The sequence below is a fragment of the Sparus aurata genome, chromosome 20, assembly GCF_900880675.1.
Source record: "Sparus aurata chromosome 20, fSpaAur1.1, whole genome shotgun sequence".
Taxonomy (NCBI): domain Eukaryota; kingdom Metazoa; phylum Chordata; class Actinopteri; order Spariformes; family Sparidae; genus Sparus; species Sparus aurata.
The window spans coordinates 1,134,334-1,149,868 of NC_044206.1; the positions used below are offsets into that span (position 1 = coordinate 1,134,334).

The 15,535-nt window shown below is 40.4% G+C and overlaps 1 protein-coding gene across 1 annotated transcript; it reads right to left on the reverse strand.

Moving 5' to 3' along the window:
• Window positions 1-4,716: 4,716 nt before the first annotated feature.
• LOC115570880 (uncharacterized) lies at window positions 4,717-7,694 on the reverse strand. The gene is made up of 6 exons (XM_030399669.1): window positions 7,531-7,694; window positions 6,446-7,280; window positions 6,147-6,321; window positions 5,849-5,999; window positions 5,174-5,363; window positions 4,717-4,996 (listed from the first exon to the last, which is right to left on the reverse strand). The coding sequence occupies exons 2-5, from the start codon at window positions 6,811-6,813 to the stop codon at window positions 5,176-5,178; spliced, it is 882 nt and encodes a 293-aa protein (XP_030255529.1). The 5' UTR covers window positions 6,814-7,280; window positions 7,531-7,694; the 3' UTR covers window positions 4,717-4,996; window positions 5,174-5,175.
• Between the last annotated feature and the right edge of the window lie 7,841 nt (window positions 7,695-15,535).

Sequence of the window (15,535 nt, forward strand, 5' to 3'; positions counted from 1 at the left end):
GCCGCGTGAAAGAAAAGGGACCTCATGCACGGTAACTCCAAAATAATGATATTCCCTGATCTATCCCCAACCTTGCACAAGAAGCGGAAAGCCGGCTCTGCCAGGGCAACGTGAAGTACGGGATGTTTTATCCCGCAACCTTGAAAGTGGATACCCGCAGCGGGGCGACACGAGCGTTTGACTCGGTGGATGCCGCGGAGAGACATAAGATACCAGTCTTGGATTATGAACAGATTGTCGAGTAAATATTGCTAACGGAAAACCAAAATGACGCCCTGCAATTTCCTTTTTTTCCCCCACTTCTCTCCCTATTACCATCGTGTTTTGTTATGATACAGGCGGGACGGAACACCATTGAGTATCTCAATCCGTGTACCCTTCGTTCTTTGGTTTTTCCGTTTCAGAACTAAATTAAAATAACAGAAAAACAACTTTGTTTTTCTGTTATTTTGTTTTAAAACCAGAACGGAAAAACAGAATAACACAAAATCACACATTTTGTAGCTGTTATTCTGTTTTAAAACAAAAACAGAATAACGTGAAAATTAAGGGTTTTTTTACTGGTGTTATTGGAGACTTTTTTGGTGTTTGGAGACTCTGACTTGGAAGCACGTATCACTCTGCAGTTACTGTGCTCAACGAGCAGCGGGTGCTGCCGTGAGTCCCTCCCCCGTCCAAAAGCACTCACAGGCGGTCAGTCTCTCAGTAGCCTCGTGAGGCAGTCCAGTCAGAGCAGAGAGGAGACACACAGCACTCCGCCTCCAGGCTGTAAATGAATCGCGGATGCGCATGGCCGCCGCAGCTCCGGCGTACAGAGCGGGGTGTAAATGTACCATTTATTACCAAATAATAGCCGGGTTTCAATTAACCGCAGGGTCCCTTTAAACGCCGGGTGCAGGTGTATATTTTGATAAATAACCGCAGGGGAAACACCCCGACGTCATCATCATGACGTCTACCGTCACGTCTCTTTAGGAGCGGCAGCGCAGCTTTCTGTGTGAATTACATGAATTACAATTACTGCACAGGAAATTCTTGAGAGTGTTTTTCCCAGAGTAACTATTATTTTCCTCTGAAAGAGTAATAGAAAATCATTTTGGTGCACAATTTTACCAAAAGCCAATAGAATGGCATTGAAGTTACAGAGCAAATTCTGTTGGAGTAAAACAAACCACGCCCACCAATTTGCTGAGTTGAGTTGAGTTTCAGCCGCCATACATACATACAGTCGGCGTCGTGTCACAGTCGTGTCACAGTTGGGGGCGGGGCATTTCGAGGGGGAAAACAATCCTTTCCCCCTCGCCCGGAGCACTGTAAGAGCGCGGATTTCAAAACGAACATGTCATACATTGAATCACTGCAGCCCATTGACAGGGATAGATACCTCAAAAAGATCACTTTAATAGGATCGGATACTTGTCTGTATCTTATTACAGTTTTTCTCAATTGTTTACACACAAAAACTGGTACTTGAGACAAAATGACCACAACATGTAACTGATGCACCAACCCCCTGAACCAATTCTGCTAAACTACAAGCACAATTCCTGCTTTACACTCAAATTGCAGTTCTAAAACACACTTTGTTCAAAACACTACACACAATTCTCTGCATTTGGCACAATTTTCATGAAGAAAATCTCATGCTTTCTAAAGTGAATTGCCCTACTATGCACACTGACTCATCAAATGGGCAAACACCTAGACACCCTACACAACACACTCATTCCACCAGAGCAGCTCAGGTACGTTGTCATTTGGGACAACGTAAGTTTCCACTGGGCTGCTCTGGTTTGTAACTGGTTCACTGCCCACCCACGCTTTATCTCCCTCCATATTCTTCATTCCTCAATCCTATTGACATTTTATTTTTCTGCCTGGAGATGCAAAGTGTATGACCGAAATCCACAAATGTGTATACCCCTTCTCCAAGCTATGGAAGACGCATGTGGATATATAGTAGTTGGTGCTTTTCATGGCTGGATTCACCATGCTAGGCGATGTTTCTCTTGCTGCTTGGCCAGGGAAAACACGGCTTGTGATGTGGATGAGGTGCTGTGGCCAGACCGAAACAGAGTAGAGCATGCTGTACAGTTTTTTTGTTTGGTTGTTTGTTTTTTTACTGTAACTGTGTACAGTAAATTCTTCTGTTGTTTTGTATGTAGACCGTATATTGTTGTATATGCAACTTTGTGTTGGTTGAGATGTACACTGTGTACATTGTTTTTGAGGGAAAAATAAAATATATCTGTTACCGTGTATTTGTGTGCTCTGAGTATAAAAACAATATCCTCAAATATTTTACAACAGACTTACGTATGTACTGACTGTAGTAAGTGTAACTGAACAAAAAAGGCCTAAGTCATTATGATGAAAGAAGAAGAAGTGTTTTCCATTCATCATAGTGTTTTACACTGAGCACATCAGTGTTCAACTGGTTCTTATAAATGTCTATTTATTTGATGGTTTGTGTGTGTCATTTAAAAACAAAATACCATTTTGAGAAGAAATAACATTGTTTTGAATGTAAAGTTTAATTTTGCAGGAGAATTAAGGGGTTTTGCCCATTGTGTGTGTGATTTTTGATTTGTGTGTAGAGTTCTGAGAGCATGAGGCATGCTTTCAGAAAATGTGTGTAAACAATCGAGAAAAACTGTAAAGAGTGGACGAATGATCCGACTGAATGGCCTGAAGTTTCATTCCCTGATATCTTCTGCTACCTGGTTGAATCACCCGGTAAGAGGCAAAATCACATTAACTCATGAATTAAACCTCACATAATTTCTGTCTGACATGGAAATTATCATGTTTGAATTTGTTCACCACACAATGGTTGTTATTACACAATAGCCATCATGAGCTGCATACAGTTACAGTTAATACGGTTACGACTCGGTTTATCACGCAGGGATTTACACACACAACAGCCTGAAGAGCTACCGGTCCCTGGAGTCACACAACTTTTTTTCAAGTGGCTTTGTTGGAGTTGTGCTTCATCATAAGCTACCTTCCTCGGATACCTACCTGTTCCGAAGTGATGTTAAGCCATCCTGGAGGGTGACAGAGAAGCCGCACCAGACGTGGGTCGCAGTAAAGGGAGAGGGTACTGTCATCGCTGCCCACTGCAACTGCATGGCAGGGTACGTTTGTGAATGTGTTCATTAATTTGTGTGTGTGTGCCATAAATACGTCCAAATATATCAAAATGTTTTCAAAAGAAATGTCAACAGGCGGTCACCTGGTGACATTTCTTTTGGATGAGCAGTAGGCCTATATGTAAAATATTAGTCCCAATATCTTTAGTGATCAAAGAGCTAATGTTTTTTCCTTCCTTTTCAGTCTTGGTGAAAGTTGTTCCCATGTGGCTGCTGTTCTTTTTAAAATAGAGGCTTGTGTCCGCATGGGGATCAACAAAGTGCCATGCACAAGCAAAGCCTGTGAGTGGAACAAGACCTGTGTTAAAAAGATTGAGCCTGCCCTTGTTGCAGAGACATCTTTTTACACAGAGGACGAGGCGTCAAAAAAAAAGGAAAAGGAAAGCCCCTATCCCAAAAGCCTCTTTATCACAGCAGCAGCAGTTCCTCACTATGCTGGCTGACAGATCACCTGACACTGTGGTATTAAATAGTTTCAAGGATTTTTCCAGGCCTTTTAAGAAGCCATGGTGGTTAGCCAGCATGAGGTGACTGAGGAGGAGATTGAAAATGTGGAGAGAGCAACCATCCATCAGGCATCCTGTGTGCAATGGCATCAAGAGCGGGTTGGTCGCATTACAGGCTCGATAGCCCACCGTGTCTTAACAGCTACAGAACATCCTAGCAAGTCACTGATCAACACCATATGTGAACAAAGGCACAGGCCAATAATGAAGCCCTGGATTCAGTGGGGGAGATACCATGAGCAAGATGCCATTGACACTTACCAATATACTCTTGGAGCTGGGAGTCCCACAGCCAACCTGTCCTCCACCATTTACATCTGTGCCCCAGTAGATGCACCACATCAGAACCTGGTCATCAGAAAGGCTAGCTTCCGCATCTGCCAAACTATGCCATACCTGGAGGTTTCATGTGACGGCTATGTTTCCTGTGATTGCTGTGGTGAGGGTGTTATAGAGGCTAAGTGTCCTTACAGGTGGGGGCAAGACACCTCTACTGGGTACCAACAGTGGCTTGAGGACAAAAGAGGACATCTAGAAAGCCTGACAAGCTTAAAGAGGAGCCATGCATATTTCACTCAGGTATTTCAATATTTCGCCTGCATATACATGCACACCTCTAATAAGTCTGCAACATTTTGTGCAATTATCCAAGATAGTTATCCACACATGGCATACTGTCTATAATGTAAATACTAGTGTTATGAAGATTGCATTGCATTTGATAGGTCCAAATGCAGATGTTTGTTACCAAACGGATGTATGCAGACTTCATCACTTGGACTCCTCAGACCTGCCTGATATTCAGAGTACAAAGAGATGAGGACTTCATCAGTGGTGCCATTAATGTGATGCAAACATTTTGGTCACAACACATACTCCACAAACTTCAGGAGCTGAAAGATGCACAGGTAGGTGGTTGAAAATCATATCAGTGTAAAAATGGCAACAAATAAGTCACTGTGACTGAGAGTTACATATTTATTTATACCAACTCATTTATACCAATTAATTTTGAAGCATATTAAAGCTATTTCATGCAGTATCAACATAGACTAGACTATATGTACACAATCAAATATCACAAAGCCTATACATTTATTTACAACATGAAAACAGACATACTTTTCAGAGGGGGTGTACTCATTTATGCTAAGCACTGTATATGTTTCTGCTAAGTAGGCAGAACACAGTCCAGGCGAAAGCAGCACAGGGAGTGACCCATCAGGCAACACAAGTGGCAGCAGAACATCAGGCAACAGAGGCAGGGTGACAGGCAACAGCGGCAGGGTGACAGGGTGTGCAGCAGCAGAGCAGCACTGAGATAAGTTCAGGGACCTGTGGAAAGACAAACAACAGGTGGTTTGGATTAGAAAGATCTATTATGTCTCCACGGAAACCTGTTAAATGGCACAATTGGAACAACAATGACTTCTTTGTTGTATAAAAAAGTTGCATAAAATATTGTTCTCTGATGCTCATTATTAAATTACTGCACATTGATTTTGTTCTTACTCTCAGATTCTGTGACGGTTGTACATAACACTGCCAGACAAGTTCATTAGTGCTGCACAGACATGCACAATTCTGTCGATCATGGCCTCTTCTCTCTTCTGTCTTTCATCCTGCAGTCTCTTCACCAGGCGCAGAGGAAGTGGGCCATCCAGAATGTGGTACCGGCTCTTCAGGGCACCAATTACCCTCTCTGCAGATCAAATATCACATATTTGTTGTTAAAATGCTGTTTGTCTACATTGTTTTGTTTAAGTTTCACAGGAGTAGCACAGTTGATCGTTATATTATCATTGCATTGTGTCCTATAATTAGCGTTTCTTTTTCATGTTAAAATGAAGAAAGATCCCTGTTAACTTCCTGTTATCCTGTTCTCTTGATACTGCACTAAATGTGAACAACAGTTCAATGTATTTAAATATAGAATAACATGTTTTTAAGATAAAATGTTATCTACAAAGTAGGGATTACACACATACTCGTTGATGTGATTAATTGAATAACGTCTCAGCACTGTTAACCCGGATCTGTACTGTTACAGTAATTAATTTAGTTAGGGAAATGTGAACCATGTCAGCGGCAAGTAGTAACAGTGATTTGATGATGCAGCACACTAGGAATACCAAAAACATTCAAATGTACATACTGTATGAATCTGACTGCTGACTTTATACTTACCAATGTGAATTCTGATGTTCGAAGTCACACGAGAATTTGCAACATCTTCGGCTGACAGTTGTTTTCGGCCCCTCGTGAAAGACGGTGTGATGAGCTGTGCACCCAGAACAGCAAAGTCATCCTTCAAAGTGAAGCCCCTGTCGGCTAAAATCTGAAATAAACATAACAAATACTTAAAAACACTACTTCACTTCACCAGCAACTCAAAAATGGTAACTATGGGTAAATAATAAATTCACAAATAAGACTAAAATTAGAAAAAAAAAACAGTTCATAAAGCATACAGTGAAATTGTTACCTGATCTCCTGCATGGTGGAACTTCTGAGATAAGAAGTCCGAGTTCCTTACAATGTGCACATCTGAAGCCCTCCCTCCCCAGCCTTTGGAGAGATATGTGATTGAGCTAGATGGGTGACATGCAATGAAGTACTTCACTGTTGTCCAGTTTTTGTATTTGGAGTAGGTGATAGCTCTGTGAGGAGAGAGAGTCGTTAGTAATACTGATCTATAAATTGTTTACATATACACAGACAGCCAGGTAAGTATTACAAAAACCCGACACTTTATGCATGCTATCAAAAAGAAAAACATCTCACCTTGTTTTCAGCTTCTTTGAGTGTTCAATTCTGATCTCAAAGCAGTTGATAATCGCAGTCACTCTAGGGTACTGGAAGAGAACCTCTGCTGGTACTGTGCTTCGGATACACTCTCTATCAGGCCATTTAATCAAAAAAGAAATTTTGGCGTACATCAAATCCAACCATCGGGAGAACACATCAAGGAAAGTGCTATGTGCCAGGTCAAATATTCCACACATCAAAAGGGTTGAGGGGTTCTGCCGTAGTTTCACCAGAGTAATAAAGAGCTGGTCTTGTGTTGACAGCTTGGATGTTTTCTGTACCTTTACAAACTGTACCAGGTACTGATGAAGAGTGTCAAATACTGTCCATGACAGGCCTGTCATGAGTTTACATTTAGTGTCATTTTCTCTCACAGTGTTTTTACTGAAAATTTCAACGTCTTCAATTCTCTGATGGCTTCATCTCGCTCCTTCATGGCCTCATCTCTTTCTCTTCTTAAATGATACATTTCCTCATTAAGTTGTTTTCTCTCTAAATCCTGAAGAGGTAAGAAAGCTTCTGATGTTGGGGATTCTGGTACCGGGGGTTCTGATGCTGGGGCCTCTGATGTTGGAGATTGTGGTGCCGGTGCTTCTGGTGCTGGGGCCTCTGATGTTGGGGATTGTGGTGCCGGTGCTTCTGGTGCTGGGGCCTCTGATGTTGGGGATTCTGGTTGGGCAGACTGAACACACTCACGCTTCCTCCTTCCTTCTCTCCAGCCTCTGAAGTACTGACCTGGGAGACTTTGTCTTTTTATGTGGGAACAGCGAGGGTATGTAGTCTGGGTGGGCTATGTCCTCGTTTTTTAAGCCTAGGGCAAGACAGTTCACGAACGAAATGAGAAGGGATAATGAAATACATTTTAACTGCAGAAAGCTCGGAAGCTACCACCAGTGTTGTTAGCATAGCTGTATTTTTGTATACTCGTTAGCTTTTGTAACGAGGCAAGGTAGCCTGCCTAACGTAGTAGTTAGTTAACTTCTATTAAAACTAGTAATTGAACATTCATGTTAACTACGAAACAATCTAACACTGTTTTTGTGTGGATAACGTCGTCATACCTGTAATGAAGTGCTGACTACAGACGTACACATGTTTGGATTTTGGATCCCACAGGTGGCCAAACTCATCCTCCCGACGGACCGCTTGAAGCCACCGGGTTCTTCTCCTAGGCTCTGTGCTTCGGTTTGGCAAAATATAAAACTTTAGATGTGGATTTTTTAGCTTATTTGTTGTGCAAAAGGGCACACAGCAGCTCCTGGGCATTGTGGAAACTGGTTTGTTTCCCCCCTCGGCGCGAACCGGGTGTGACGTTTTGTGGGCGTTCCCTTGCTTGCAGACTGTATCGCTCAATCGCGGTAGTCACAGACGTCAGAGGAGCGGAAAGTACTGCGTTCTTGGAGGTCGACTATAGAATGCCAGGTTAAGTTCATTATTTTTTGCTTCATTTAATGTGATGGATAATAATTTTACTCAGTGCATTATTTGGGTTTAATGTCATTAATACATATTGTAGCTTGGGTTAACACCACTTTTATATATCAACGGAGATATGGTTAAAATATAAGACAGTGTAGGTTTTGTAAGCTAGTGCGTTAGCAAGAGAGCAGCGGTGCAACACCTGTATTTGACTCTGAACAGAATGCCTAAATTGGCATGGAGGACGCCCATCACTTACTGAAGTTGACTGTACAACCAGCATGTCTTACTTTGAACAAATAACAGCCTTTAATAGATGGATGAATCGTGTATTGACGGGGGTTACACCCCGCCTTTCCGAAACCCCGCTGTTCCGAACATAGACTTCAATTCATCGTAATGGCGGGGTTTCCCTTTTTTTCAAAGACCCCTCTATTCCGAAAAGTCTATTGGGGGAACCCCTCCATTCCGAAACCCCCCCACTCCGAACGGACTCAATCAGAAAGGAAACGGAGGCTGCGCATTTATCATTTTTTCCTTTGTGGGTTCAAACGGATCATGTGGCTGATTAACCGCAAAACAAGGCTCCTTCATATTAATGACATGACGCTCATTATGCTTCAGCTGGACAAATGGCTATGTTGAATTGAAATTACTTTATCATGCTAAATATCCGAAATTGTATGAAAATTGCTCCAATGCGTTATACCGATCTTCGTGCATATTCAGACACAGCCTGATATGGATTCTGAGCAAAGGAATGTCTGTTTTCTCCCCCGGTCTGTTGTCAGCAGGAGAGGGGGCTGCAGGCTCGCGCCTGGGTGAAGTGGGCTCAAGCCAGAGTTCAGCCGGGCTCGAACCGAGCGGGGAGAGAAAAAATGTGTATTACTTTTGCTCTGTGGGAGATCTCCCACAACAGAGTGGATGAGAAACCAAGGGGGACAGATCTGCCCAGCAAACATCAGAACGCAGAGTGCAGCCTTTGTCTGTCACCTGGTTCAGCACCCTGGACAGCTGCCTGCGTAACTGGATGTGGGAATTTGATGCATTTGAAGCCGCGACATTTGGTCAGAAACGTCATATATAATAACATTGTTTCGAGTCGTAAACAGTTCTGTAAGTGAAAGAAATAAGAATCAATTAGGCTATTAGTGTTAGTCCTTCTTCATATAAAGGTTGTGTTACAGTCGCACAGCTGGAGACCGCTAACAAAGTTAGAGACAAGAGAGACAATGAATGAAATCCCGCGAAATGATGTGCGGTCAATATGACCGCTTCTGGCTGAAATACGTAAAACAAATCACATTTTCTTTTCCTTTTGTGTAATTTATATAAAAAACTATTCTCAATTAAAATACAGACACTTTTAGAAAAATGGTTAGAAGTCTAATGTTTGCATTTTGTTTACATCGCAGATTGATAACTTAATTGTGATAATGTTCAAAGTTATTATTATTATTATTATTATTATTATTATTATTATTATCATTATTATTATTTCACATAAACACACACACAGCAAGTATAATGGTACTTTGCTAGGTATTCTTTTCGTGGTTCTTGGTGCTTGGAGCAATGTTGTTGTTGTGGCATTCATGCCAATAAAGCGAATTTTAAATGAATTGAATTAATAAACCTTTAGATTCTTGCCTATAGACTAATAAGTGTTGTGTTTACAAATGAGCAATACATCCAGATTTCTTGAGATTTGTATTGTCAATGGGAATTTAAATTTAAATGTCAGGCGATGTTTTCTTCATGGAAATTATTTTTCGGGCAAACAATTATAAGAGAGAGAGGGAGCGCGGACGGGGGATCCGTTGTGTGACAGCGGAGCGGAGGGTCAGCAGCTGGATTTTGCACGCACGGTCAGTATTATTAGTAGGTGTTTGGGGTTTATTACGTTTGCGGACATTATTACATTCAATGTAATAATGTAACAGCCTTTGCGTGCGCACAGTTTGCGTGTGTAGGCCCGTGGTCATGATAATCCGTCTATGGCTATAAGAGATGGATACACAATCAATTTCATGTAGTTTTTTATTGTCTTCTCCTCTGGTATTTTTTTTATTTTTTTTTATTTTCAAAGACAAACTGAGCAGCACTGCTCAATCCACTCAATCCGCTCCAGCTCCACCCGCCCGGCGCTCCTCCGAGACAGGACTGCCAGCTCTCCGGCGCTCCGCAGCGTGGCTTCCCCGTGCACACTCCTGATCTGACTTTGTCCGTGTTACAATAAACACTCCATGCATCCAGCTACAGCCTCCTGTCCGCTTCTGGGTCTCACCTGTGCTAAAGACACCTCACATTAACAGATCAAAACAGAGTAAACGGCAGCTATCCGACATCAGATCCACGCTCCTGCCTGTCCCAGCCAGCCCCCACACACCAGCCTGTCGCCTGCGCAGCCGCGCGGGAGGAGACAGGAGAGACCCCGGCGCTGCTGCAGAGGAGCCGTGGACTGCGATGACTCTGAGCAGCATGTGAATTACAATATAATCTATTTCTCGCCTTTCCCCCGATGATCTGAATAAGTCGCTAAATTTGTCGCTAGTCGCTTTTTCGAAATAATGTCGCTTAGAGGGTCTGAAAAGTCGCTAAGTCTAGCGATACAGTCGCCATGTTGGCAACACTGAAGAAGAGAGGCCGCTGACGTCACTCTCCTGCGACGCTTGGGATTGCGAATTCTAATTGAATTTTGGACCGGTTGTCGGATCCGGACTTCCGGGCAAGATGGCGAATCGGGATCAAAGACTGCAAAAGTCAGCTACAAACCATGAAGCGGGAGATATCGGTGATTAAAAAAGACAACGCTGAGTTAGTGGAAAGAGTCTTGGAGATGGAAAGGTACAAGCGCCGTTGGAACCTCAGAATCTGAGGGATCAAAGAAAATGATGGGGAAAATACACGAGAAATGGTTGCTAACTTGCTGATAAAAATCTCCCCTCCATGGGCTCCGAACATCAACCACATCGTGGACTCGGCTCATCGACTGGGGAGACGAGAGGAAAACAAGATCAGGCTGGTCATCGTCCAACTCACACAGAGAATACACCGGGACGCGCTGTGGAAGATGACCAAGGACTCCTCCATCTGCAAAGAACTGGGGATCAGATTCATCGAAGACCTCTGCAAGGCTGACAGGGAGGCTCGAGCGGCGCTGTGGCCGAAGATACAACAAGCACGGGCGGCTGGAAAACGAGCTTACTACAGAGGAGGAGACGGATACATCGATGGACACAGAATCACTTTATAAAAACACTTGAGGTATACTGGTAGTTAAAACCGAATACGCATTAAACAAGGTCTTAATTTTTCCCTGTGATAAAAGGTTGGATGGTTAAGTTACATTTTTTCTAATATTGAAGGGACACTGCCCACACATATCTTTGCGGGCCTTTTCTCATTTTTGACTTCTCTTCACTCAGTTGGACTTCTTATTGTTCACTAGCGGTTGCTAGTTGTGGTTTAAAATGAATGTTGATTTTTCCTGTATTTCCTTGAATGCTAGGGGCTTAAGAGATATCACTAAGAGAAAATCTATTTTCTTATTTTGTAAGGGACGAGAAAGCAAACTTTATTTTATTACAAGAAACACACTCAAAACCGGATGATGAAAAATTCTGGATTAATCAATGGGGAGATAAAATTATTTTTGACCACGGCTCCACAAGATCAGCTGGGCTGGCCATTCTTTTCTGTAACTCTCCTGGTAAATTGGTGGCTTCTAAATCTAGTAATAATGGTCACTGGCTAATCTGTGTTTTAAATATTGATGAACCGTATAGTATTCTCGCTAATATCTATGGCTTTAACAACCCAGCTCAAAATAAATTATTACTTACAGAGCTTTCTGATAATATTAAAAATCTAAAACTCACCTACCCACATGCCAATGTAATTGTGGGAGGAGATTACAACATGGTTTATGATGAATATCTGGATAGATACCCTTCTAAATGTCAACACAGCTCTCAGAACCCTGCCTTATCCCATTTCTGTGGAAATCATAACTTAGTAGACCCCTGGCGCTTTGTAAACCCTAACACTAAACAATACTCCTGGTTCAAACCTAATAATACATTAAAATCCAGAATCGACTTCTGGTTAATTTCTGCTTCAATGATGTATTCTGTCTCAGACTGCTGTATGTCAGCAGCTCCTCTATCTGATCACTCGGTTATTAAGTTGAGTTTTAAACCCCCTGGTGGCCGCTGCAGAAACAAGGGCTACTGGAAATTCAACTCATCCTTATTAAATTGTCAAGCATATTGTGATGGTATAAAATCTCTAATTGCTGAAGTGATGGCTGACGACACTATAATATCCTATGTTTCAAAGTGGGAGTTCTTAAAATTCAAATTTCGAGAATTTTCCATTCATTTTGGGAAATCATTTCACAAAAATAACAAACTAGCAGAGCTTAATTTAATTAAAGAAATAAACATTCATTGTAATAAGGCATCACCAACTGACAATGATAAACAGAAATTACTAACTCTGCAAACAAAACTTGATGAGATTTATCTTAAAAAAGCAGAAGGGGCCTACATAAGATCCAGAGCGAAATGGATCGAAGATGGTGAAAGAAGTACAGCTTATTTCTGTCGATTAGAAAAAAGAAGGCAAGAGAGAAATTCAATTAAAACCTTATTGATTCAAAACCAACTATGTACAGATCCAACCTTGATTACAAAGGAATTGACTTCCTTTTACAGTAAGTTGTACTCGTCTGTCTTCTCTGCAGTTGATTCAGATGCCTTTTTCAACCATATCAAGGATCTTATCCCCTGTATTGAAGATGATTTTGCAGAGTTATGTGAAGCTGATATTACTATTTTAGAGCTGGATAAAGCTGTAGACAACCTGTCTTTAAATAAATCTCCCGGCTGTGATGGCCTTACATCTAATTTCTACCGACACTTTTGGGATCTGTTAAAAAATCCTTTTATTCTCATGATAAAGGAGGCTACTGATAATTTGTCTTTTCCTCCCACTATGAAACAAGGTATAATTACTTTAATCCCCAAACCCGGTAAAGACTCTAAAATATTGGATAATCTTAGACCTATCACGTTATTGAACACTGATTATAAAATTGTAACCCTTGCTTATGCCAATAGATTAAAGAGTAAACTAGATACAATTATAAGCGACTCCCAATCTGGATTTATGAAAGATAGATCCATTCACAACAACATCCGTTTGGTGATCGATCTCCTAGATTATAAACATTTAATAGATGATGATGGCTTTATTTTATTTCTTGATTTTTATAAAGCCTTCGACTCTATCGAACACCCCTTTATTTTTCAGTGTTTAAAACTAGTAGGCTTTGGGAACAAATTTCGAGCCACCATAGAATCTCTGTATGATAAAGCAAATAGCTCCATTTCATTACCAGGAGGTACATCACCAAGATTTGCTATCAAACGTGGGGTCAAACAAGGCCGCCCTATCTCTCCATTCCTCTTTATAATTGCCACAGAGATGCTTTCTATTTTTATAAAAAATTCAGATATTGCCCCTTTAAATGTTATGGGGCTACCTGTTGTCATTAGCCAGCTTGCTGACGACACGACCATCTTTATGAAACACCTAACTGAGACCCCCAAGATAATACAAGCAATTAATACGTTTTCCAATGCCTCTGGGCTTAAACTTAATTTGAACAAATGTGAGTTGATGCCAATTCATCAAAGTGATTTAACAGAAGCATACAACATTCCTATAAGATCAGTTGTCAAATATTTAGGAATACATATATCTAAAAACCCAACTGAAAGAGAAAATTTGAATGTGTGGAGAACAATAACTGAATGTCAAACTAAACTTAATTCCTGGTTGTTGAGAGACATCAGTTTACTGGGGCGAGTCTTTCTTACTAAGTTGGAAAGCATTTCGAGATGTATCTATCCAGCGTATTAGTTGGCCATCCCTAACAGAGCCATAAAGAAGATCAACCAAATTAATTTTGATTATATTTGGAGAAAAAAAATGCACTATATTAAGAGAACAGAAATGACCAAAGAATACAAAGAAGGGGGCCTACAAGCTATCGATTTTGATTTCATCAATGGAACACTGAAAATTAACTGGTTAAAATCTTTCCTGAATAATAAGAGCTTCTGGTATCATATCCCCAGAGAAATTTTCAAGAAGCTTGGTGGTATTGATTTTCTGTTAAAATGTGATTTCAATATTCAGAAACTTCCAGTCAAATTATCCCTGTTTCACCAGCAAGTCCTTTTATATTGGAAACTTCTGTACAATCAAAATTTTACCCCGCACAACTCACCGATATGGAACAATAGATACATTACAGTTAAAAACAAATCGATATATAAAAAGGACTGGATGGATAAAGGTATTTGGTCCTTAATTCATTTGACGGACGATGATGGGCTTGTGATGACATATGAACATTTTTGTCTTAAATATGATCTAGCAGTTGATCGTAATTCCTTTGCTTCCATAATGAGAGCCATCCCTAAGCCTACTTTAAATTTAATTCAAGGGATTGTTTCGAACTCAACTCATATTTCTCCTAATCTCCCACATCTCCTAGTTGGAAATTTCGAGAGTATTCCTAATAAAACAATTAGAAAGATGCTTGATGACATCACACACCCTTTACTGTCTTTTCGAAACTCCATTAAACAAGTCTTCCCCAAAGATATCATATATTCATTACGCACTAAATACTTAAAATTTCCCATAAATCCAAAAGCAAAAGAAATCCATTTTAAAATTTTAAATGGTGTGTACCCATCTGGTGAACTATTACGACAGAGATTTGGTTTTGAAACAAACAAATGTGAATTTTGTGATGATATTGAAACCTCTGATCATTTATTTTTTCAATGTATGTTTTCTGAAGCGCTCTGGACTGATATGCACGACTGGCTACACATGAAGATCCGACTTGAACCCTTTTCTCAAAAAGACATTATCTATGGAGTTGTTATGGACAATAATGAATGGGACTTTCTGGTAAACAATATACTCATCCTCGGAAAATTTTACATACACAAGTCTAAATACATGAAAGTGAAACCTAGGTTCTATGTGTTTCATAACGAGTTTCTCTCTTTCACCAATGCCCTTAACATAATGAAAAGTAAATATGCAATGAAACTCTTAAATTTATTTGAAAAATATGCTCTGCGACAAAAGCCCTAGCTAAAGTTGTTTATTTTATTATTATTTATTTATTTTTTATTATTTTTCATATATTTAGTTCTCATGGAAAGTCTGTATTCTGCACTCTTCAATGCACCTGCTCCTTTGGAATGTTAAAATTGATGCAAGCCATGTTGTTTGTACATGATTTTGTCAAATAAAGTTTGAGAAAAAAAAAAAAAAAAAATTGAATTTTGGAACTTTTTTGCGGGGGGAGGGCTTCAAAACGAAAAAGCAGTTTTCTTTATCTTTGTGTAACAAAATGAGCAGTTCTGAAGAAGAAAATGAAAATGCAATCTGGATGATTTATTACTAATTTTATTTATGAGTCAAAAATGCAGCTCTGACTTTGAAATGAAAAAGCATTTCTGCTAATGCATTTTAATTTTCAAATTTGACATTTCAAATTGAATTTTGGTACCTATTTGCTGGGCCATCTTTTGAATATTAAATCTTAAATGTCCT